General features: G+C 29.8%; 1 protein-coding gene across 5 annotated transcripts in view; it reads left to right on the forward strand.

The window, feature by feature from the left end:
* LOC129968493 (protein white-like) overlaps positions 1-20,129 on the forward strand; it is a 108,089-nt gene extending 87,960 nt beyond the window's left edge. For all 5 annotated transcript variants that reach the window (XM_056082430.1, XM_056082431.1, XM_056082432.1 and 2 more), the window contains 9 exons: positions 6,476-6,581; positions 8,605-8,736; positions 10,541-10,633; positions 11,625-11,682; positions 11,778-11,855; positions 12,863-12,968; positions 14,622-14,722; positions 14,835-14,899; positions 19,193-20,129. In XM_056082430.1, the coding sequence (XP_055938405.1) occupies positions 6,476-6,581; positions 8,605-8,736; positions 10,541-10,633; positions 11,625-11,682; positions 11,778-11,855; positions 12,863-12,968; positions 14,622-14,722; positions 14,835-14,899; positions 19,193-19,294 (841 nt within the window). In that variant the 3' untranslated portion in view covers positions 19,295-20,129. The remainder of the gene's footprint in view (positions 1-6,475; positions 6,582-8,604; positions 8,737-10,540; positions 10,634-11,624; positions 11,683-11,777; positions 11,856-12,862; positions 12,969-14,621; positions 14,723-14,834; positions 14,900-19,192) is intronic.
* Positions 20,130-23,732: the final 3,603 nt, after the last annotated feature.

A 23,732-nucleotide genomic window follows, 5' to 3' on the forward strand; every position in this document is an offset into this window, starting at 1 on the left:
TCTCATTTTCTTTTCTCAAAGAGATTTGGATAATTATAACTATTGACTAGAACCGGATAATTAGGATAATTGGAAATGATGATTGGAGCATTACTGTCTAATGAAATTACATACAAAATACGTCATATTTTGGAAGTATAAGGATAAGTCAAAGTTACTAAATTTTATTAAAAACAGCGATACTACCATCGTTGTTTTTTAAAAAAATTAGTAACATTTCCCCTTTGATACAAGCCTTGGTAGTTTTTGAACCAATAAGCAAGAAAAATATGATAATTTCTTTTTCTTTCTTCCATAATATGACACCCGAACTTGAGTTCGAGAGAATTATAAATCTTACAAAAAATAAAATTGTAGAAAAAAGATAATTGACGAAATTGAGATGAAAATGTAAAAATATAATATATACAGCAATATCTCGAAGTTCTTAGAAAAATGGGATTGACGAAAGACGCATGACTCGGATCCAACTCTGCATTTGAATCCACGTGAATTTTAATTGGGGGCAAGCTTTATGAAAACAGCTATATGGAAGAAAATATACAATAAAAAATCTAATTTTATTGTAGATAAATATAAAAGAGAATCTCTAAAAATAAATGTTCCACAAAGCGGAATTAATCTTGTTGGCGATGTCTTCAAAGAATCTAATAAGCACGCCTTATAACTCAATGACTTTTTCTTCCTAGTAAAAATTTCATATAAAAGCAAGTGATCGTTTTAATATTTTTATTCTTAACTAAAATGCATTAGAATCTTTAAAAAATTAAGATCCCTTTATCAGTTGAGTCCAGATCTTCCATCAATTGTTCTTTTGCTTTATTGTTGGAACTGTCTTCTAAATGCTGGCTTTTATATTAAATTAGCGATTAATTCACGAAATTTCATAAGCTCTTCATTGTCAGTTATTTGTTTTCGACTTGAATAGCACACTATCATTATTGATATAAAATGTAATATGCAACTGCTGGGGAAAATTACTAATTCTTTCTATTATATGAGCTACTTGAATAGTTTTTGGCTGTGTTTCCGAATCATTTATGGATGAATATGGATCGAATTTTTTCATTATCAAAATATTGATCATTTTTTTTTAAAAAAAAAGGAAATATTTTATTTAATGCATCAGTTTTTATCTTCGAATTTCACATTTGTATCATATTCTTAAACTGGAATTATTGAGATCTAGAGATGAAAATAGGTAATAGCTATTTTTGAGCTCACAGAGTTCCAAGATTACTGTATGTAAATTCTACCGTGTTAAATCGAAATGAGAGGATGTCAAGATTCACCAGTGCATGTCCACAAATACTATCAAACGATTATGTGAAAGCTAACATTCACCGAAGAGTATCTACATTTGCCAGATATCGGCCTTTTACAATAATAAAAATAACTAAGAAATTTTCTAAACAACCGAATTCACACAAATTTTTTTATGAAAATTAGTTGAATTAATTTGTTTAATAAAATAGTTTAAATTACAAAGCTCGCATTAATTTAGCGTTATGCTAAAAATACAAAAATATATTTCTGAACATTTAATTTTGAAGTAAATTCAACACAAAATACTGTATAAAACAATATTACATGTGCGCGTTTTCATTAAGGCGTATTGTACTATTTCATGAGTGCAATATAGTATTTTTTTATTATTATTCAGTCTCTTTATTAACTTCCTCTCTACTCTGTCTATTTGATGTACGCTAATTTTGCAATCAATTTTAAACTAACTTCCCGATGATCTAAAGTCTTTAAATTTGAAACATAGTTCAGAAAGGGATGACAATGCATCATTAACTCATCACTCTGTTTGCGTGTATAGTATAAATATGTGATTCCAAATTTCAAGAATTCCCAGTCATAAATTTTCTGGACAGTCTATACTGGACTAGAAAAATTATTTTGTATTTTTTCGCTCATTTTAAAAATGCGATAAATTAATTTTTTTATTTAAATAATTATTTAAATATCGTCCTATCTACTGAGGTTAGCTGGAACTTTTGACTTTTGCTTTTCGACCATTCTCATTAAATAAGCTAAGCACACAGATGTGTAAATTTTGAGTTATATTATAGTGATAAAGAAGGAGTGAAAAAGACGTGATCTGAGTTTGAAGAAATGTCTTTTGTCGGATTTTGAGCACACCTTTTCTCTGATTCTTGACGCGCGCTCTTTAAGTAAATTAGGTCAAAGAATAGCTTGTTCTGCAGTTCATTTTCCAAGGTTGCGTGCAAGACAACCAGAAAATTAGTGGGGTCGTAGAACATAAATAAAATATGCTCATCTACATATCTGCAGCTTTATCCCCCCCCCCCAGTAACTTAAAAAAGAAAGAAAAAGTTTTACTTTTTAAAATTCATCCCTTATTTTTTAAAAAAATAATTTGTTTTGTTGATATTGAGATTGAACTAGAAGAAAAAGAAATTCTTATCCCTTAGATCAATTCACAAAGTCCTTGCTAGAAAAACTCAAGGATTTTAAATATGATAAACAATTTTTGTTTTGTGAGAAAAGGTACATCAGTTTGCTTAGAATACTTACATACAATACAATAGACGTCAAGGCAATTTACAGGCTAGAAAATTCTTTAAAAACAATGTTATCAATCGTAAGAACAATTCAACCTTCTTTAAAGTCAGACAAAACATTTGCTGTGTTTCAATTTATAACTCAAACAATTAATAATGATTTTAATCTGAATATACTCCGTCTTTTTGCATTTTTATCTCTCATTCATTAAAATATAGTTTTTTCAAAATTTTTAATTTTTTTAGCTATCTCTATAATGAAACAAAAATAAATAATGTAGGTTATCAAAATAATTTCATCCTTTGTTTTATTATATTTCTTAACGTTGAAGTATATGATTCAGTTATTTCCTAGAATATTAGTTATTACATAAAACATGTAGTCAGCTAAAACGTAGAGTAAATTAGTCATTCCTCATTTTAACTAGCTATTTTACAAACTAGTTATTTTATAAAATAACAACAGACATTTGGGCTGCGGTGGCCTGGTGGTAAGGTCTCAGCTTGTGAGCCGTAGGGTTTCAGGTTCGAGACCCGATTCCACCGAAGAACCGTCGTGTAAAGGAGTCTGTTGCACGTGCCAAACGTCCTCCCGCTGGTGTGGTGTGGAGAGGGGGGTGCCAGCACAGGTGTCGTCCTCGTCATCTGACCACGGTTCAAAATTACGAGGTCCGTCCCAAAATAGCCCTAGTGTTGCTTTAAAACGAGACGTTAATAAAACTGAACGTAAACTAAACTAAACAACAGACATTTAAATTATAGAATAAATTCGATTTAGGAAACAAGCTCCTCTTTTTTCTTAGTATCTAGAAAAGTTTATAAATATAGTTGGGGTGGAAGGTAAATGTGTTTTTCGTGTATGTTCAGAATTTTGCCAAATGTCGTCAAGTTAACAACAACATACGTTTTTATTGTTTAATTCGACAACTTGGTGGATCAATTTCATTCTTCTTTTTTGGGGGCTGGCTCCGGGAAGTATATATTCTCATGAACTGCAGAATGAACGATTTATTTCTAAAAAATTTTGTCTATTGATACTCATGTAAAATGTACTTTCAACACTCAAATGTACCTTCCATATTCAGGATTTGACCATCTTTTCTTCTGGAATCCTACAACTATTGAATTCTACAGTCAGATGTTATCTTAAAAATGATGTAGTATATTGTTTAATTCATTGATCTCTATAAGATTCACCTAATGGCCTGTAATACCTGCCTTTAGTAATTCACAAAATTCCACTAATGGCCTGTAATACCTGCCTTTAGTAATTCACACCAATCATCGGAATGGCATGTGTTGGAAGCGAAAACTGTTAAGTGAATCAATGGAAGATCTTTGGTGAATAAACGCTGAAATATTGATGATTTGAATTTAAAAAAATTAGTGATAATTTAGCATTAAAACACATCTGAAAACCTATCCCCCCCCTTGTAAAAATATAAGCAAATTTTGAACTCCAGATTAGTGAATAAAAGTGGTTTGGGATGATTATAGGTAAAAAGAAATTGCTAATTAAGTTTTTGTAAAAAAAATTGTATTATCATTGCCAATGGATTTATTTTAATTATTTGGAATAGAAAGCATCTTTACATTTCGTATTTCATCCAATTAAAAATTGTAAAATAGTTTTATTCGTAATTGAAAAATAGTTTTAGTGTCACTGAATTGAATAAATATGCATAATTAAAATTTATAAAAACTAAATTTGAAGAAAAAAATGTCGGAAATTCAAATTATTTTCTCTTTTTAATTATTTATTAATTAAAAGGAATATTTTCTACAAATTCTACCCAATATCACAATGAAGTAAAGGAAAGCTGGCATGAAAAAAAAAAAAACTCGAAAAGTTTTCATTATGAGTAAGAAACATGAGAAATATAGAAAAACAAAACGGCCCTCATATCATCTGCAGATTTTAATATTACTTTTTTTTTCGATGAAATGTTTTACCAGCCAATTTTAATCGTATTTATAAATAATTTTATAAAAAAAAAGGTCTTTCAACAAAAAGTCACGTCCTAAGGTTAATATAAAAGATAATTAAAACTTAAATTTGGGGCCTCGACTCTAAAAATGACAGATCATATTTTATATGGTATTCAGTCATTAGTGAAACGGCCTCTTTAAAAGAGATTCGTTATTGGTGATTTCTTTGAGACAAAAATAAATAAAAATATAAATAAATAAATAAAATAAATGAAATCTACGATCGCAAATTTCAAATTATCATGTGAGAACACTATTATTTTTTAAGTCGTTATTTGTCTTAATTAATTTAAGTCATTAATCAGTTTAAACCGGTTTGAAACAAACACGAGACTATCAGATTACACATGCGTGGATAGTTTTAAAAACGATATATATATATTTCCATCTCAAAATCGGTCGAGCTCCAAAACTTCGTTAGCCAGCGAAAAAAATTGAAAATGAATAATATATATATATATATATATATATATATATATATATATATATATATATATATATATATATATATATATATATATAATATATGAGAGAGAGAGGGGGGGATAGAGACTGATAGAGAAGTCTCGTGATTGTTTCAAATCGGTTTAAACTGGTTAATGACTTAAATTAATTAAGACAATTCTTAAGAATTCAGAGAATGAATAATTTGAAAATCAAGTTATAACTTTAGTTGGCGATAAATCACCAAATGTGACAACCTTCTGTATTATTCTCTAATAACCCTAAAAGCGAAAAATTGATGCTTCAAAAGCGATAAATCTACAATTCGTTGCCTACGCATTTTGAAGCTTCAACAATTTGTTTCCCACGCCTTTTAAGGCTTCAAAAAACCCCAAACCAAAACAACATCATGTTCTCACATGATAATAAATAAATAAATAATAATTTTTAAAATTTTGTTTTGGTGATTTCTTTGTGACAAAGAAAAATACCACATTATGGGAGATTTGAAGGATTAAATAAAGATACATGAACCATTCCAGAAACTTAACGATCTGCTATAATAAGCGAGTTGAAGGCATTCATTAAAAGAGAATACGCCAATTGATGTGACGCCGTTTGCGAAAGCATAGATTGTTTTTATAAAAAGTGCTCGGACAAAACCAGTCAATAAATTCAGCGCTTCCGATTAGCGACAAAATCTTAGATGTGCATAAACTGGTAAGCTTTTGTATATGTTATCAATCGTTTATGTAATATTTGAACGAAGCTTTTGGGAATATTCTGAACAGTTTAAGCGAATTAAATTGTTTTTTTGCTTTCTATTTGATTTAATCAAAATTTTCAGACTACAGTGCCAACGTATTTAAAATATCTGTGCAAAAATTTTGGTCTTGAAACTGATTCCTTTATTGCAAGCGTTCAGTTGCTTTCAGATGCAGTTTTTAAATTCAAACACAATACGGCGTAAACTTCAATATAATGTTTAATATTAATCAATAATTGGGTAGATTGTGGAAAGAGATTTCTATTGGGTCGTTGTAATAGTCAATACTTTAACGGCTCTTCAAATTGTGATGAATCTTTGCATGTGTATCTACAACATAATAAATAATCCTCAACAAAATCATGCATTAATCCAATTCATTAAATGATAATTTAAAAAATGAGTTAATTTCCCTTTTTAATAACTTAAATAGCCTTCATTAAATATTATGTGGTAATAATTTTATCTTAGATTTTAAATTATCAATTTCCAAATTAAAAATGATGTATCTAAATTCAATATATTTCAAATTATTCTAATAAATCATAATCAGATGCAGTCAAGCATTCTAAAGGATATTGGCCCGAATATGCATCATGTTCAAAACGAGTTACTTAATTATTTGATTTTTATGTTATATGAAATATTGTTTCTTCTCAAGAAGTAAATGTATATCATTCTTTCCTCGTGGTTTTTTTTCCCGTTTAGGTAAATAAAGAGTTAACGGTCCCCCTTTTCTTTTTAGATACAAGGCTTCCTGGTGTACTCAATTCAGAACCGTCTTTTGGAGATCTTGGATAAGTTTAATGAGAGATCCTATGGTTTTCAAAGTGCGACTTGCACAAAGCATAGTAAGTTGCTTTCCGTAATACAGATTTACAATTTTAACCTACAATTTAAATGTATAAGATGTGCCTTCATAGTACAATAACCACTCTTAATCACAATTAGCCAGCAAGCAATAAACCAATAATTCAACAAGTTGCATTACTGATTTGGCATTATGCATTATTGGTTGTTAATTCACGATATTGGTGAATATTAAATATCAAAATTATTGATTGTCATTGTACAATATGTAGCACAACCTGTTTTACTATATAGTTCAATATTGGTATTATATTATCGACAATATCCAACAATATTATGCAATATTGCTTAATATCATGCAATATTGTATAACATATTGTTACGAAATTTCCGGGGTTCGTTTGGATAGTGGAAGTTATATGGTGTGGAGAACATTCAATCAGCAGTAGAAAATGAAACAACGACGTTTATTTACACGAAGACACACAGGACAGCACGAAAACGACAACTATATACAGCACAAAAGACGATTATCTTCAGACGAGACGTGCAGCATACAACAGCAGCTCGTCTCCGTCGCTGTTCCGATAGTCCCTGGAAGACGAGTTCTTCACCGTCGATTCCGACAACAACCCTCCGATCTGGTTCACGACCCAATTCACCACTGGTTCACAGCTCGACTCCGGCAGCTACAGGCTGCTCCTTTTATAGGTCTCAGGAGGAGGGGCTAAAAGCCTCTCAACCAATCAGGAACGTTTGAGGCGTATCTCCGTTCCTACTGGACGGGTCGGGAAAATTCTCGATGTTTCGGGTATAATCGATTTTGGCGCCAAAGTCGCCAAGTTTGTCGCCAAGCTCCGGGACCTCCGACATGACACCGGACTCCGTCCAGTACAGATGACTGTAAAACATTCTTTCCGAGGGTGGAACCAACTATGCTGGGAAGCAGCATTACAGATTCGTAACAATATATTATGTGTTAACACTGATGTCAAGAATATTTTACTAAATATGACTCATGCAACCGGAATATTGTATAAAATAAGAAATTTTGTATTTTTTACAGCAGTACATAATTTTAAACATAATTCTTCACATCAGAGTACTTTCCAAGTGGAAATCTATGCTGATATCGAATAGTTTTAGTAACTAGCTTTTGAACTTTGATTAAAGTGGATATCTTGTATATGTCTCAACATCTAACGTACCATTTCCATGTAACGTAATAACTCTGACGCATTAATTAAAATTATAACTCAAATTAAAAGCAGAAATGTAAAATCTTCTTCATCATCGGAAGTAGTCGACTTTTTTTATTCAAGCACAAGTATATTGCGAAAAGAAGGGATTCTAAGAATTGTAATTGGTATTTAGGCTCATTTCTTTCAACTCATCGATTGTAATTAGTTTTGAGCTACATACATTATGTTTCTTGATAAAAAAAAGAAATCAATTGGAGAGAGATCTGGTGTACATGGGTAGGTATTCAATACTATTAATGTCCTTAAACATCTGTTAGCCAGAATTTATGACCTTCTATTAATTCAATCTCAAATTAATTAATTAATGCATAATATTTTGAATTAATTAAGATATGATACTTATTGTAAATTAAAGATTAAAAATATCAAAAAGATCAGATACTATTTATTTTCACGTAAAAAAAAGTCATATCAGTAGTAATTCATAATATGGTAAAAAAGAAAAATTCCATTGATTTCCTTTAGGAAGTTAAAATATATATATATATATATATTTATATATAATAAGTAGAGAATGCACATGTTCCCTATGTGTTTTAGTTTTTAATTCAAAGCAGAAGTTATTTTGTATCTTCCAATTTATTATTTACATTGTTTACCACATTCAACATCTAATTAATGCATTGATTATTATATTTTCATGCAGGTTATTTATATAAAATATATTTTATATTAAAATTAAGAATGCAAATATTTTCAGGATTATATATCGTAAGATATATAAAAAGGAATGCTTGTTATTAATGTAAAAGATTTGCTTTCGCTTTATATTTGGTTCTGATCTTTATTTTAATTTTTTTAGGTCATCGCTTTATTACTCGGTCTAGTCTTTTTTAACCAGAAACTGACTGATAAAGGCATCATGAACATCAATGGTGCTATCTTCTTGGTGCTTATGAATATAAGCTTTTCAAATATGTTCTCAGTCGTCAATGTAAGAACTGTTTCTTTTTTTTTTAATCATGTCAGAACATGATGTTTTATTTTGAGGTTTTTGAATACTCAAAATGCGTAGGCAACAAATTGTTGAAGCTTTTAGAGTTATTAGAAAATAATGCAGAAGGTTGCCACATTCGGCGATTTATCGCCAACTGAAGTTACAACTTGATTTTTAAATTATTCTTTCTCTGAATTCTTACGAATTGTCTTAATTAATTTAAGTCATTAAATAGTTTAAACCGGTTTGAAACAATCACGAGACTATCAGATTACGCATACGTCGACATTTAGAAAACGATGTTTTTTTTTTTTTTTTTTTTTTTTTTTCATCTCAAAATCGGCCGAGCTCCAAAACTTTGTTTGCCAGTTAGAAAAATTGAAAATGAAAGTTTAAAAAAATTATCATTATAGAGAGAGAAGTGTCGTGATTGTTTCAAACCGGTTTAAACTGGTTAATCACTTAAATTAATTAAGACAAATAGGGACTTAAAAATAATAATGTTCTCACATGATAACTTGAAATTTGCGATCGTAGGTTTTAGATTTGTTTTTTGTTTTTTTGTTTCCTGATGATTAAATTCGGTGTTGAGCGCATTAGGCTTAAGCAAAAGATAAAACATTTATGGATGTAAATGATTCAAAATAAAGTTTTTCTATTTCTGGGTATTGACGAAAAATTTTTTTAAAAAATGTTATTCCAATGGTATAAAAAATTGGCAACGTTCATCTATAAGTTTTTTTGTAATTTTTTTTATCTGGTAAAAAATGATTAAAATATACGAAAGAATTATTTTAATTTTTCGATGAACATTAAAATGTTGCATAAAAGTATTTTTCACACTTCCTTCTAAGAATATTTAAAATTTATGTAGCATTTTGCACATTTAACTGAAATATATCACTCAAATTTAAATTTTGCTTCAAATCTAGAATCGTAAGTAATTATATTTGATGTTCAGCGCATTAGACTTAAGCAACAAATGAAATATTTATGGATATAATGATTCAAAACAAAGTTTTTAATTTCTGGCGTACTGATGTAAGATTTTCAAAAAAAAAAAAAAAAATGTTAATATATCATTTTAATGAAATGAAAAAAAGATTCATATCCATTTTTTATGTGATAATAAATGAATAAAATATATGAAAGAATAGTTTGAATTTTTCGATGTATATTAAAATATTGCTTAAAAATACTGCATTATTTTTCGGAATTTCTGATTTGAATATTTAAAATTTATATAATATTCAGAGCATTTAATATCACTAAAATTTCAATTTCCCTTCAAATTTACAATTACATTTTTTTCTTAAAAAAATGTGCAAAAAAAAAAGTTACCTTAAAACGTATAAGGTTATCAAAGCAAAATAACAATAGTGATATTTATATCATTTATTTATGTAAAATTCTATCAATATATCTTTATGTAACATTGGAAAAATGCCTCATAAGTCAAGGTGCATGGAATATTTTTTTAAAAAATTGACAATATCATTAAAATGATATTCACAGCATATAATAAAAATAATCTTATGAATTCAACTGTTTATAAGTGGAAAATACTGAAAAAGAAACCATCTCCCCCCCCCAGATTATTGCTTGTAATGTATATCTATGCAAGGAATTAAAAAAAAAAAAAAAACGAAATTTATAAAAATTCTTTTTTATATTTTCGGCAGTTATTGTACCATTAAATAGGTTTGTACAAATATGATTTCCTTAATGCGATTTTTTATATTCAATGACTTATTTTTTTCTTTCCATATTGAATAAATTACTTTTTTTTTTCCCCCAACAGGCTTTTACTCTAGAACAACCGATCTATTTAAGAGAACACTGGAATGGCTTATATAGATGTGATATTTACTTTTTATGTAAAACTCTTGCTGAGGTAACTTTTTTTTATACATTAATATTCATTAAATCAGATTCTTATTATTCAGATGTTATTGCGACCCTCTAGGGCTTAGAGATAAAGTCTTTGTCTTGGTATCAAAATGATCTAAGTTTCAAAATCATCATGTATGTGAGCTTTATTCTAAATCTGTCATGCAAGATCCCAATGCCCACCAGCTGGTATGATAGAGAAGCTAGGAAATGGCTAATAACAACCTAAGTATCATTCTTGTTAAAAATTACCGTCCAAAATTAATCCTCGTATTGCTTCAAAACGGAACTTTAATATTACTAAGTGATCTAATATATTAACTTTAAAAAAAATATTGTCAATAGGGAAAAAATATTTTTTGGCAATTTTTAAAAATCTTTTGGATCATTAAAAATCAAACAACATCAATAAATAATTAAATTCCTCAAAAAGCTGTGAGATTTAAAAATCGTTTGGTGGATCATTAAAAATCAAACAACATCAAGAAATAATTAAATTCCTCGAAAAGCTGTGAGATTTAAAAATCGTTTGGTGGATCATTAAAAATCAAACAACATCAAGAAATAATTAAATTCCTCGAAAAGCTGTGAGATTTAAAAATCGTTTGGTGGATCATTAAAAATCAAACAACATCAAGAAATAATTAAATTCCTCAAAAAGCTGTGAGATTTAAAAATCGTTTGGTGGATCATTAAAAATCAAACAACATCAAGAAATAATTAAATTCCTCGAAAAGCTGTGAGATTTAAAATTCGTTTGGTGGATCATTAAAAATCAAACAACAAGAAATAATTAAATTCCTCAAAAAGCTGTGAGATTTAAAAATCGTTTGGTGCAATTGATATTCTTATTTTAATTCAAAAATTGAGCTGTGAAATAGGATTTCACACATTGTGATATTTTATATAAAAGTATTTTTTGCATTAAATGTATTACATACTTTAAAAAAACTCATTTCAAAAATTCTGATAATCATCTAAAAATATTTTTATAGGCCCCAGTATTGGTATTCATGACAACATTACTTGTATGCATTGTTTACTGGCTGATAGGTACTGCATTTTTTATCTTATAACATATGAATGATATATTAAAACTATTATGGCTAAAATTCCTATATTTCATACATTTTTTTCCACTTATTTAGGCTTAAATCATGATGTTGGAGCTTTCTTCATTTTTCTAGCGATAATGGTTCTTGTAGCAAACACAGCGGCTTCGTTCGGTAAATATTTCGCTTTTCCATTTTATCAAAATACTACTTGTAATACATTATTGCTGGACACTTTCATAAGTTACGGATATCAAAAAGATTTTCTGGCGATATTACGTCAGATTCTTTTGACCTATTAAACATTGATTAAAACTTTTCGAAACAAGAAATTTAGTTGAAGATTTTTTTTATGTAAAATGAAAAAGGTACTGAAAAAAAAAATAGGGCATAAGATATCCTTAAATTGTTTTAAACCCAAAAATAAAATGAATGGAATTGAATTCGCTATTTTCTTTTCCCTTCAAATTTCGTTGCTAGATTCGAAAATCATAAAAAATTATCTGAAATTAAATTTGAATGTTCTGATTAGTTTTACTTTTTCATGGAAGTCTAAAAGTAATCATGAACGAGGTACTATATAACTGTTTCAGCATTAAATGTATTCCCTCTAGAGTCTGCATGCTTTATTTATCTGTGAATGAAATTTTTCAATCTTAAAAAATGTTGCATCGAAATAGAGCAATTAAAAATGGCATAAAATTTTCAGTTTCGTGATTTTTTTTCCCGACCTACCATTGAGTATTTATCTAAAGAGGCACATACCAAAAAAAGTACAACTTACAAGGTAATTATTCGAAAAATTTTAAATGACTGACTGGCACGCATTTCGAAATTAGAATTCTTCTAAATAGATTCAGTTACAAAGTTGGACATTTTGCAAGCTATCCGAAATAACTACCGCTACCCTGTCTCCTCCACTCCTAATAGACTTTTCTAGGAGTAGAAGCTAGTACCGATTTGCTAACTTCGCATCTTCGTACTCGAGGTGGTATACTAGAGTGATAAAACATCAAAATCATATTTTTTTCTTAGGTTCAGAAAGATTATTTAAAATATAGTGTTATTATACATTTAAGAAAAAAGTATCATTAAGTGATATGCCAATCTTGTTGCCTTCATATTCAATAATGCAGAACTGTTTGCTGATTGTAATGTATTATTATTTTCAAAATTTTTAGGTTACATGGTATCTTGCATGAGCAGCAACTTGAATGTAGCTCTCAGCCTTGCAACACCCCTGATCATGCCACTGGTGCTCTTCGGAGGATTTTACTTAAACTCTGCGTGAGTATTCCATGTTTTTAACCCCCAATAAATTTTCTTTTAAAATTTATTTTGCAGATTTTGAATTAACTTTTGTGTTTTATCTTTTGACCTTTTGCGTTTTACTGCAGCTTTATCATTGATTATAACGTATCATTTTGCTTGGGACTATTTGTTAAGCTTTGGATTAAAGAACACCACTTGCTTGGTGCAGTATAAGCAAAATATTGATATTTATAAAATAAAATTATAATATATTGTATCATCAAACCCTACCAACCGGCCTGGATAACCTGGTTGGTATGGCGTTGGACTCGCATCCCTTAGGTTCTGAGCTTGAACCTCGCCGGCCAAAGACTCTCCATGTGTATGGTGGCTGGCCCACATATAAATCTATCGTGGTCACAAAGTCCTCCATGTCGAAAGTAATACCACTGGGAGTACTGGTTCAGAGATGATTGTTCCCTGATTCAGGTCTAAATTGCGATCTGTGAATGAGTGAATGAAATACATCAATGATGTCCGCCCCATAAAAAGGATTGTGACGCGTGAGTAGCTAAGTCGTACTCTTGCACAACTCTTGTCTAACGGGGGTCGTGACTCTTGGCCCTGGTTTTTGCTACTGAAAAAAACAAGAGACGCTCAGCTCGGACGTTTAAAATTTTATGGTTACTCTTCTATGCAGCAACGAACGTGAGAAAAAAAGTTTCATATTTCAACGTTTTCTTGAAAAAAAAAAAAAAACGCGTTAAAGGGTTGATGGAGTTCCGATTCGCAGTGAAAGCTAATAGTTTCTCTAAATATATCATTTAGCATCATGAGTTTAAACTGCAGGCTTTCACTGTTTTCCAGAAGAAAGCACATATTCGCAAAACCCTATAATGGCCCTGTTTACCCGTCTAGGAACAATATTGCCTCATTCTAAGATATATTAATACTTACTTATATAAGAAACAATAATCTAGCCGTGGTGGTGAAGTTACATGGATAATGAAAAGTCAGACGAATTAAGTTGAATTTCCTTCATTTACTCCTCGATATTTGATTGAAGATTCATTTTTTTAAAGTTTTAAATCAAGCTCTGATAGTTCCAATCGAGGGAATAAGAAAAGTACGCACCGAAACAGGCGTCTATTAGACATTTTCTATCTCAGTGAGATTTAAATTGTCTTTCTAAAGGAATACCCTTGAGTTCCAAGTGAATATCGGAGTTTAGTTTAGTTTAGTTTAGTTGTATTAATTTCCCGCTTTAAAGCAACACTAGGGCTATTTTGAGACGTATTTTGTAATTTTGAACCGCAATCAGATGACGAGGACGACACCTGAGCTGGCACCCCCCTTCTCCACACCACATCACACCAGCAGGAGGACGTTTAACCCTGACGGATTTAACGCCCACCAGACCCGCTTACATGAAGGTTCTTCAGTGGAATCGGGTTTCGAACCTGAAACCCTATGGCTCACAAGCCGAGACCTTACCACCAGGCCACCGCGGCCACTGAATATCGGAGAGTACAATTACAGTTAATGGTGCTTTAGATCTTGTAAAATGACGAATTAAAATTTGGAGTGACATTATTACAAGAATTAGTAAAATGTTAAATTATTTACATATATATCCTTTCAATATAAGAATTTTCTCTTTATGGAATAAAATATTTGTGTCTTTTGTAGTTCTGTTCCAGTATATTTTATTTGGTTGAAATATATATCCATGTTCTTCTACGCAAACGAAGCTCTCTTAATTAATCAGTGGAAAGATGTCACCAATATCAGTAAGTACTAAAAATACAAAGCATATTTCAGAAATTAGCCTAAAAATTTTTTTAAAAAAATCCTTTTGAAATAAAAGAAAATTAATTTTTGACTATAAAAAAAATCTTGCAGCATGTACTACTCCCATCTGTGCACACACTGGAAAACAAGTTTTATCTACATTGGATTTCGATGAGGTGATATAATTTTCTTACCTATCACTTACAGTTTATGCTTATAAACTAGGCACTAATTCATTTTTTTTTAAATTAGAATATTTTATATCGTAAAAATTGGGAGGAAAACTAACTTCTTTTCATTCAAAACAGATAGATTTGAAATTTTGAACGAAATTCATTCAAAGGGCGTTAGTTTTCTATCCTAGTGAAGTGAATACTAAAACTATTTAATGCAACGGGCTGGGTGGATGAAATTTGCTTCTAAACAGCACATCTGTACTAAATTCTGTAAAAAAATATGTCGAAAAATTGATTGTCTATCTGTCTGTACTTTCGCATGTATGTTAACGAGATAATAATAATAAAAAAACAACAATTTAGTAATTGGAAATGAGACATTGTTACTAAAATTGTTGCCATGTGTCAGATTGTGGATTCAGTCGTTCGAAAAAAAGGTGTTAGAATACAATACGAAGCTCAAAATGCTGGTGTAATTGATAATGAAAAGAAAAACGTGAGCACTCTTGGTGTTCGCGATTTTGTCCAAGATCCCTCCCAAATTTGTATTCGGGATGGGGGATAGAAAACACTCTTGAAAATTTTTAAAGGACCAGTCGCACTGATTTTACTTTTACCGCTTAACTGTTTTGCCCGAGTATAGAAAAAAATTCTAATATCTACTGATTATAATAATTTAGAATTTTCGCACGGATAAATATTAATTTATATAGGTTCAGGGACATTTCTTCATTTCAAGTTTATGAAAATATTTATTTTTCAGAATGATTCTAAAATATTTCATTCATTCAAAAAGTTCGATAAAAGCTGGCTAAAAAAGATCCAAATTATTAAGTTAATGTCATTTAGATTTTAAGTTCCAGTATAACTATTTGCAAGATGATAAAAATAAAAATTATGCTGAAATTTTATACAAAAAATATTAAAATTATATGCAACCTACTTTTTTTTTAAAAAAATTTATAACAGTAATTTTCTATCAAAGGAATTGGATTTGAATTCTTTCAAGGAATCAGTAGCTTATTCTAAACTATAGTATAGGATGAATAGAGATTTTTTTATACCAGGAAGTCTAAATGATTTTGCATTCGCAACTCGTTTGAAGATAGAACAAAAAAGCGCGGAAATAAATAATAATAAAAAAAATTTTAAAGTCGAAAGTCACATGTTTGTTGCAATTTTAATGGAAGATTTAATGTGGAAATGAAGCATTAAAAATAATTAAAAGGAAATTCATTTTTAAATAATTACTTAGAATATTTACTTATATTACTATACTAGCCGCCTTTGGCGACCAGCCGGTTCGCCAATCTTAATGTTCGTTAAAATTTTAATAATTAAATATTTTATGCAATTTCTACTTTAATAGCTTCTTCATCAAAATATTTTAAAACTTCAAATTTTGATAGTCATATAATTCACTCATAATATTACAAAGGCCTTCAGTCATAACGTAATATGTATCTCTCTCATTTTCTGTTAGCACCCGTAGAATTTATGCTTTAAATTAAAGTGGAAAGAATTTATCTTCAATTAATATAATAATATTTTTTACTGAAACAAAGCATTTTTTTATAATCTGATTACTGAAAATAGAGTCACTCAGCGTTTAAACTTTATGGGCATTAAAGAATATCTTTTTAAATTTATGTAATATCTCAAGAGTTGGCCAAGAAAATTTTCTTAGATTCATTATGAGCAGATCGATTAATTAACAATGTTTAAATTTAAATGCATCAAACACTAAGAAAATAAAATGAATCGTTTAAAATAAACGGTTGAAAACAGGTTTTAAAAAAACTGCTTAAAAACGATGTGCTTAAAACTATAAGCATATACAAAAAATATATAACTAACATAAATACAATTTACTTACAAAAGCGTGCAACTAACCCAAAAATAATTTAAATCATCCATTGATAACGTTGTCATGGCAACAATCAGAACAGAATGCGCATGCGTGAATTTTCTTCGCCGGTTACGTAACGCAAATACGTGATTTTTTCTACGCCAGTTGGGGTAACGCTATGCGGATTAGAAATTTTTAATTTCCTTTATTCTGTTTTATTTTAATTCAAAAGTACTTCAGAATGAATCTGAAAGATTGATTCATTAACAATGTTTAATTTTAAATGCATCAAACATTAAGAAAATAAACAGAACCGATTGAAATAATCCGCCGAAAAATTTTAACCCTAGCCTCATTACTGTTAGGAGAAAAAAAAACTGAAGCCTTTCTCGTTTGGCGCTGGAGATAATGGAAGATTTTTTTGGCGGGAAAGTTAGTTTTTAATTAATAATTAAAATTCTACTTAAAAATTCGAAAAAAGAAACCCTAGGTGCTCATTCCCAACCTCCAAGGTATACATGTACCAAATTTGGTAGCTGTATGTCAAACGGTCTGGCCTGTAGAGCGCCAACACACACACACACACACACACACACACACACACACACACACACACACACACACACACACACACACACATTGAGCTTTATTATAAGTATAGATTACTTATATTATTTAAAAATATCATTTTAAATAAAGATTATTTTCTTAATTATTGCTTTCTTGAATATGAAACATGTATATACTATGATTGCCAAGAAATTCAAACATGAAATTTGAAATGCGAATCTACGCATTTCAAATATCGAAATACTTTTTTTTGAAATGCGAATCTACGCATTTCAAATATCGAAATACATATTTTGAACCCGAAATACATATTTTTGAAATTATATCTATCTGTGCACACGATAACTCAAAAGCATTTTGAACAAAAGGGATAAAAATTCTTAAGTGTTCTTTATACCAAATTTGTAGATTTTCACCAAATTCTGAGCGAAATCCATTAAAAAAAATCTGTCTGTCCGGTTGTTCGATTATAAGTGAACACGATAACTACAAGACGAAAAGAGCTGGATGGATGAAATTTAGTTCATAGATTTAACTTCTAAAGTGTAGATTTCTATAAAATATGAAACCAAATCACTTAAAGAAATGGGTCATCTATGGGTCTTTACTTTCGTATGCAACCAAATAAAATAATTTAAAAAACGCAACTTTAATTATTTGATTAAATGAAATTTGATATGTGTTTTTTAAGTACAGTTTTAGCTCTGTGTCAGATTTTAATTTCAACTGATCGGATAAAAGGCGCCGATCAAAAGATCTGTGTATTAACTGTAGTCCAGTAATTTATTGCCAAGATGGGGGGATCCTCAATTGGCACTTCAGTATCTATTGTCCGCCAATGGTATTCAGTTAGTAATACACAAGTGCCAATTTTCTTTATTATATTAAAAAATACACAACTCAGGACTTTCAATATTAATATCTTAGCACTCACAGCATTCATTGCCTCGCCTAAGCTTTACTATTTTATGTGAGAGTGCAGATAAGGGGAACAACTTCAGCGAATAGTTAGCGAGAAATTATCGGAGAGTCAATTTTGCTTTAAAATATTGAAGCATCGAAAAGATCAGAGGGGAAACTGCGAAAAATTTTGTTACCCTAATGATTTTTGTTCAATCGTACTTGAAGGGACCACAGTTCAAGAAAATTCATAATAACCAAATGGTGGACAATAATAAAATGCTTTATAATATATCAAATTCCAAACAAAACGGGTTCCGTGAAACAGTCTTGACTTCGGTATCAGATATCTGTGGATTCGAAACTCTATTCTAGCAGTCAGTAAGGTCTTTGGGCTTGTGATTAAAGAATCGTGAGATCTAGCTAATCCTATACCACTGCTCCAGCCCCTTTTAGTGTCTTGATACACTTAAATTTATAACCAAGGATTAAGTGTCGAATTTTGAAGTCTAAAATAAGACAGTTTATGGACTGACTTCTTAATTTTGAACAATGGTCAGATGACGAGGAAAACATATAACCTAGAATGTTATTATCCTAATTTTCGCACCACACCTTTAACGAAAATGTGTAAAGCAAATTAAAGGGAAACGGTAAATTACTGGATAGGGACACCAGGAGGTCAAGAAACTTTAAACTTAAAAAAAAAAAATTGACAGACTCTGTTTGCAGATAGTAACGTTCACTGCTCTATTATATTCCTTATATACTTGCGAAATTCTTAATTAATCTCAAGGAAATCATTTGTATTTTCAGCTTTATCATCTGTTAGTTTTACCCTCTCTTGAATTCATATCAAAGAATTTTCTGTCAGCTTAGAGAATAAATTTTTAAGTATATAAGACATATGGCTTAAATTATCTTTGATTTAAATTTTAATGTAGATTTTAATTTCTTTTATTATATTTTTACAGAATCATTTTCTGAGGGACATTCTGTTAATAATAGCTTTGCTATTATTCTTCCGGATCTTAGCCTTTATAGCTTTGTTAATAAAGTCATCCAGGAAGACATAAGAAGAATAGGAAGAAATAACAGACGGAAAAAAAAAATCTTCAATCTAAAAAAGTCATTTATGAAAGCTGATTTCATTTAAAATAATCGAAATCAATTGTTGCATGCTTGCATTATTTAACAAGAATAATTTACTTTCATTGAAATGTTTTAGAATGGAGTCTGTATTTTTAGTTGCTTCAACTGAGAAAGCTCTGGTTTCTACTAATTTTTTTAAAAACTTCAAGATTTTTTTTTTTTATCGTTTGCGGTTTTTATTTTTTTTTATTTGCTATTGTGTTTAAATATTATGCTTTTGGTGATATAAAAATACGTCAGAAGCTCGAAATATATTTTAATAATGGTGTTTATTTATTAATACAATAGAATTATCAGGTTCAAGTTATTAGTTCAAGCTGACAACTTTTGTTAAAAAAAAAGTCTGTTATTATAACAGACGATATGAATTCTAAAATTTATTTGGTCAACAAGATTCAGAATTATGTTAAATCTAGTCGTATGTGCTATTATTATCTTTCAGAAATAAAAGAAATCTAGTCCAAGATATTAATGAGAACATTTTATTAAAATAGTTTTATTTATATTTTAATTTAAAAAATATATTCCATCAAGTGCCAAAAAAATTGCAATCCACCTCAAAGTGTCTTTATGAGCTGAAATAATTTTGCAAATGCTCTTTTACTAAATATTCACTTTTTGATGTTTTGTATATAAAAAATAATTTATTAATTTTTGTCTAACTGCCAAACTTTATATTAAATATAATAAAATGTTTTTCCCATTGTAGAAAAAATGTATGTGTTTATTTTTTTAAATAAAGTCAAAAACTTACTCATGGTTTTTATTCATTTTTGCTTTTTCCTTTCTTTCACTAAACGGTACCGTTATTGTAAACATTTTTAAATTGGTAAATTTAAATTGAAACTATTAAATTTTACTAAAAACTACTCGCAATTTTACTAAAACGGCGCGTTTCTGCCACAGAAGAAATAGTTTTGGAAATATCGTTTGAAATTTAAAATAGCTGTCTTGTTTAATTAGGGACAATAGGAAGAATGATGCCTATTTTCTTCTCGGTAATGAATGCATTCATTTAACTTGAATGGTATATAAAGGAGAAGTACAAATACTATTTATTCTATTTTTTGATTTTATTTTTCAAGTGCTTTAAGGTAGACAATATTTTTTTTGTTTTTTCCATCATCGGTAAAAACAAATAAATTTCTTGGCTGTCCGACTCGTAAGCATCCAGTATACAACTGGCCATGTGAAAAACATGTATTTTCTAGGTTCACACTTAAAGTGATTACCTTGCGCCTTGTTGATGGTCATCGAGAATGCAAGTCGAATGGGAAACTGCAGTCGTTTGAAATTAAAAGGGATGTCGGTGAGAATAATGGGAATGCGTGAAGTGAGCACATCTTCTCCAGTCGATATTCCATTAAGATTAGTTACCTCTCTTCTTGCCGCATATTGGCCTTTTGATTCTGATGTGCGTGATCAGGTAGCATATAAATGTTGTCTTTCGATTCTTGCCGCATGTTGATCTGGAAATTCTGAAGCACGTGAATTTGCAATTCGTAAACGATCTGCTTTATTGCTCGCTTGTCGTTCCTTGTTTGTTCAATAAGCTCCAATTGGCTTATTTCTACGTGCTGCGATGGTAGATCTATTAAGTGACGAACGTTTGGAACATATATTTTGTCAAACACGATATACGTTTGTATAACCGAAATATCGTTCATCGATTCACCGAATGAAAGGAAAAAATTACTGTTTGCAGTAGAAAACTTCCATTCTATATAACTTGATCGGCATCGATAACAATATTTCTATTTTGTATGTGTGAGAAAAGCTCTGAATAATATGTGCGATTTGACGCAGACAAAATATTGTGCAAGCTGAATGACAATATCTGGTGTAGATGACTATTTATTAAAGAGAAGAAAAAAAGTAGAGCCTGCACTAAATATTTTTGTTTTACTCACATTGATTGCCATCAATCATAATAATTTTATTTTGTATGATATACGTGCGATTAATTCCGAATGACATGTGTCGTTTGTATTTTGTCAATTTTAAAATATAACTTATGCGTAAGAGCAAGCAATAAGTTGACCAAGTTTCATCGCAGTCGGTTGAATGGTACGGTAGCGCATAAGGTGCGAACAAACTAAAATTCATTTTTATATATTAGATTTAGATAACTACCCTTGATAGACATATAACATCTAATCATGCTGCACTTTCTGAGAAATATATAGATATTTTTATCTTTAAGTAAGAAGGTTCTAGCATTGAATATATTTTTTTGAATATGCAAGCTAGATTGAATCGACATCATTTGGTATTTTAATACATATGATTAACTTTAAATTTTAACTGGCAAATTTAATTGGCCGCAAACAATTCTCAGAAGAAAGAAGGAGCCCAGAATGGGCGAAGATATTCCAGTGAAAGTTCTGGTGACAGTAGCGCTTGTTCTCTGCTTTCCAAGTGAATTCCAGAAAGACCCGTTCGAAGATCCTGATAATAGGTTAGTTTTATGGAGAAAGCAGAATCGACTATTTTGGCAGGAATTAGATCTGAAGAGCCCTGTCACGAAGCGATATTAAGTACCTTGGGACTCTTTATATTTAAAAAAAAGTGTGATCAAGTCTGGATGTATATCCGGAAGCGAAGGAAAAATTTGAATACGGAACTCCAACAGAATTGAGAAAGATCTTAGGCTATCGTAAAGAAGCATGCTGTCCACAGAATTCATAAATCATCTAGCGCAAAACTAGGAATTATTCATATCTATTGCCTGATCATTTATCTATTTAGTGAGATTCCCAAGGGTTCTAAAATGCCGATCTTTCTAGAACCTTCTTAAACCTTTCAGAGAAAAACTGGTAGATAGAACTACAGTAAATCAATATTAATTTAATCGATAAGTCGTGTGCTGAGTAACCAAACAGTATTGAGAAGAGTAGCGAGTCAATAGTGTAATTTATCTCAAGCAAGTAGTAAGTGGAAGAAGCAGACGTTCGAGAGGCATGAACAGTCCTGCGAAATCTCTCTTCTGTAGATTTTGTTCTAAGCGGTTTGTGCTAGTATAACGGTTGTTTACTACTGATTTTCTACTTGTGTGCTGCGATCTATTTTGGGCGCTGTTCTTGTGTGCGCTTTAGCTGTATTTTATTTTCTGTGTGTCCATGATTTCTTGTTCAATTTGTTATTTGTATTGAGCCGTTTGATCTGCAAAAGCTTTCTTTTAGTATAATACAAATTATTTTCCATACTTTCAAAAAGATTTATAACCGAGTATTGATTCGGCATGACTTATGCGAAAAAAAGTTAAGTATTTAGGTTTTTAAAATACAGGATGGTTATCAAATAGTTTTGTTGATATGTAAACTCTTAGAGGTTATAACAATCAGTAAATGCAACAGAAATATGAGGCAAAAATATTTAGGATAAGCGTTGAAGGATGAAAAGAATAAAAACCAAAGTTTCATGATAAGAGCCATGACAAAAAATTTTCTAAAATGAAATTTCTTCTGAAAGAAAATGGCAATATCCATTTTATGCATTACTAATTGATTTAGACAATGATGAATCTTGTATGATATGGGATAATATCTGTAGAATGAAACACAAAAGCTTAAGATATAACCCATATCCCATTACTATTCAGGTTCAGAGAAATGACGCGAAAGCCACAAAGGTGCCATCAGAAATAAGGCTCAAAAATTCATCTTGAGGTGACAGATTTATAATATTTCTTTCAGAGATAGTATATAGAAGAGACATATATATATCTATATATATCCGTGTATAGAAGAGGCATATATATATAATGTATTGCAATCCTTTTAAAATTTGTGCCACATAAATAAAAAATAGTGTCTTCTGAGAATCAATGCATTCTAAATAGAATGTTCATAATTTAAAAAAATTGAAATTTATATAATTTATTTGTAGTGAAATTTTTACATGATAATGAAATAAATACATTCTATATTTATATATTGTAGTAAATAGAAGATAATTATACATAATAGCATTTATCACAGAAGACAAATGCGATGACTGAATATAATTAACAATTTGTTGCAACTGGAACTTAATATGCATTAATCTCCTATATTTATTTTTAGTTAAAACCATAGTTCAAAACCTAATTCCTCAAGATACGATATCATTTGTAGAAGATTTTTAAAATTTTATCACTTTGATGGTAATATATTGATTTATTTTTTAGCCAATAATTGCATGAGTTATTTTTTAAAACTCATTCATGAAATATCTGATACATAAAATATCTAAAAAATGATCACATTCTTAAACAGAAAGAAAATATAACAAGTATGATGGTCAGTTGGGCTGTTGTCTCTGATGTCATTTTAAGGAAAGAAGTGAAAGGTACCAAAAACGGGAAAAATTTAAATGTACTTG

This window comes from Argiope bruennichi, chromosome 5 (genome assembly GCF_947563725.1).
Source record: "Argiope bruennichi chromosome 5, qqArgBrue1.1, whole genome shotgun sequence".
NCBI classification, from domain to species: domain Eukaryota; kingdom Metazoa; phylum Arthropoda; class Arachnida; order Araneae; family Araneidae; genus Argiope; species Argiope bruennichi.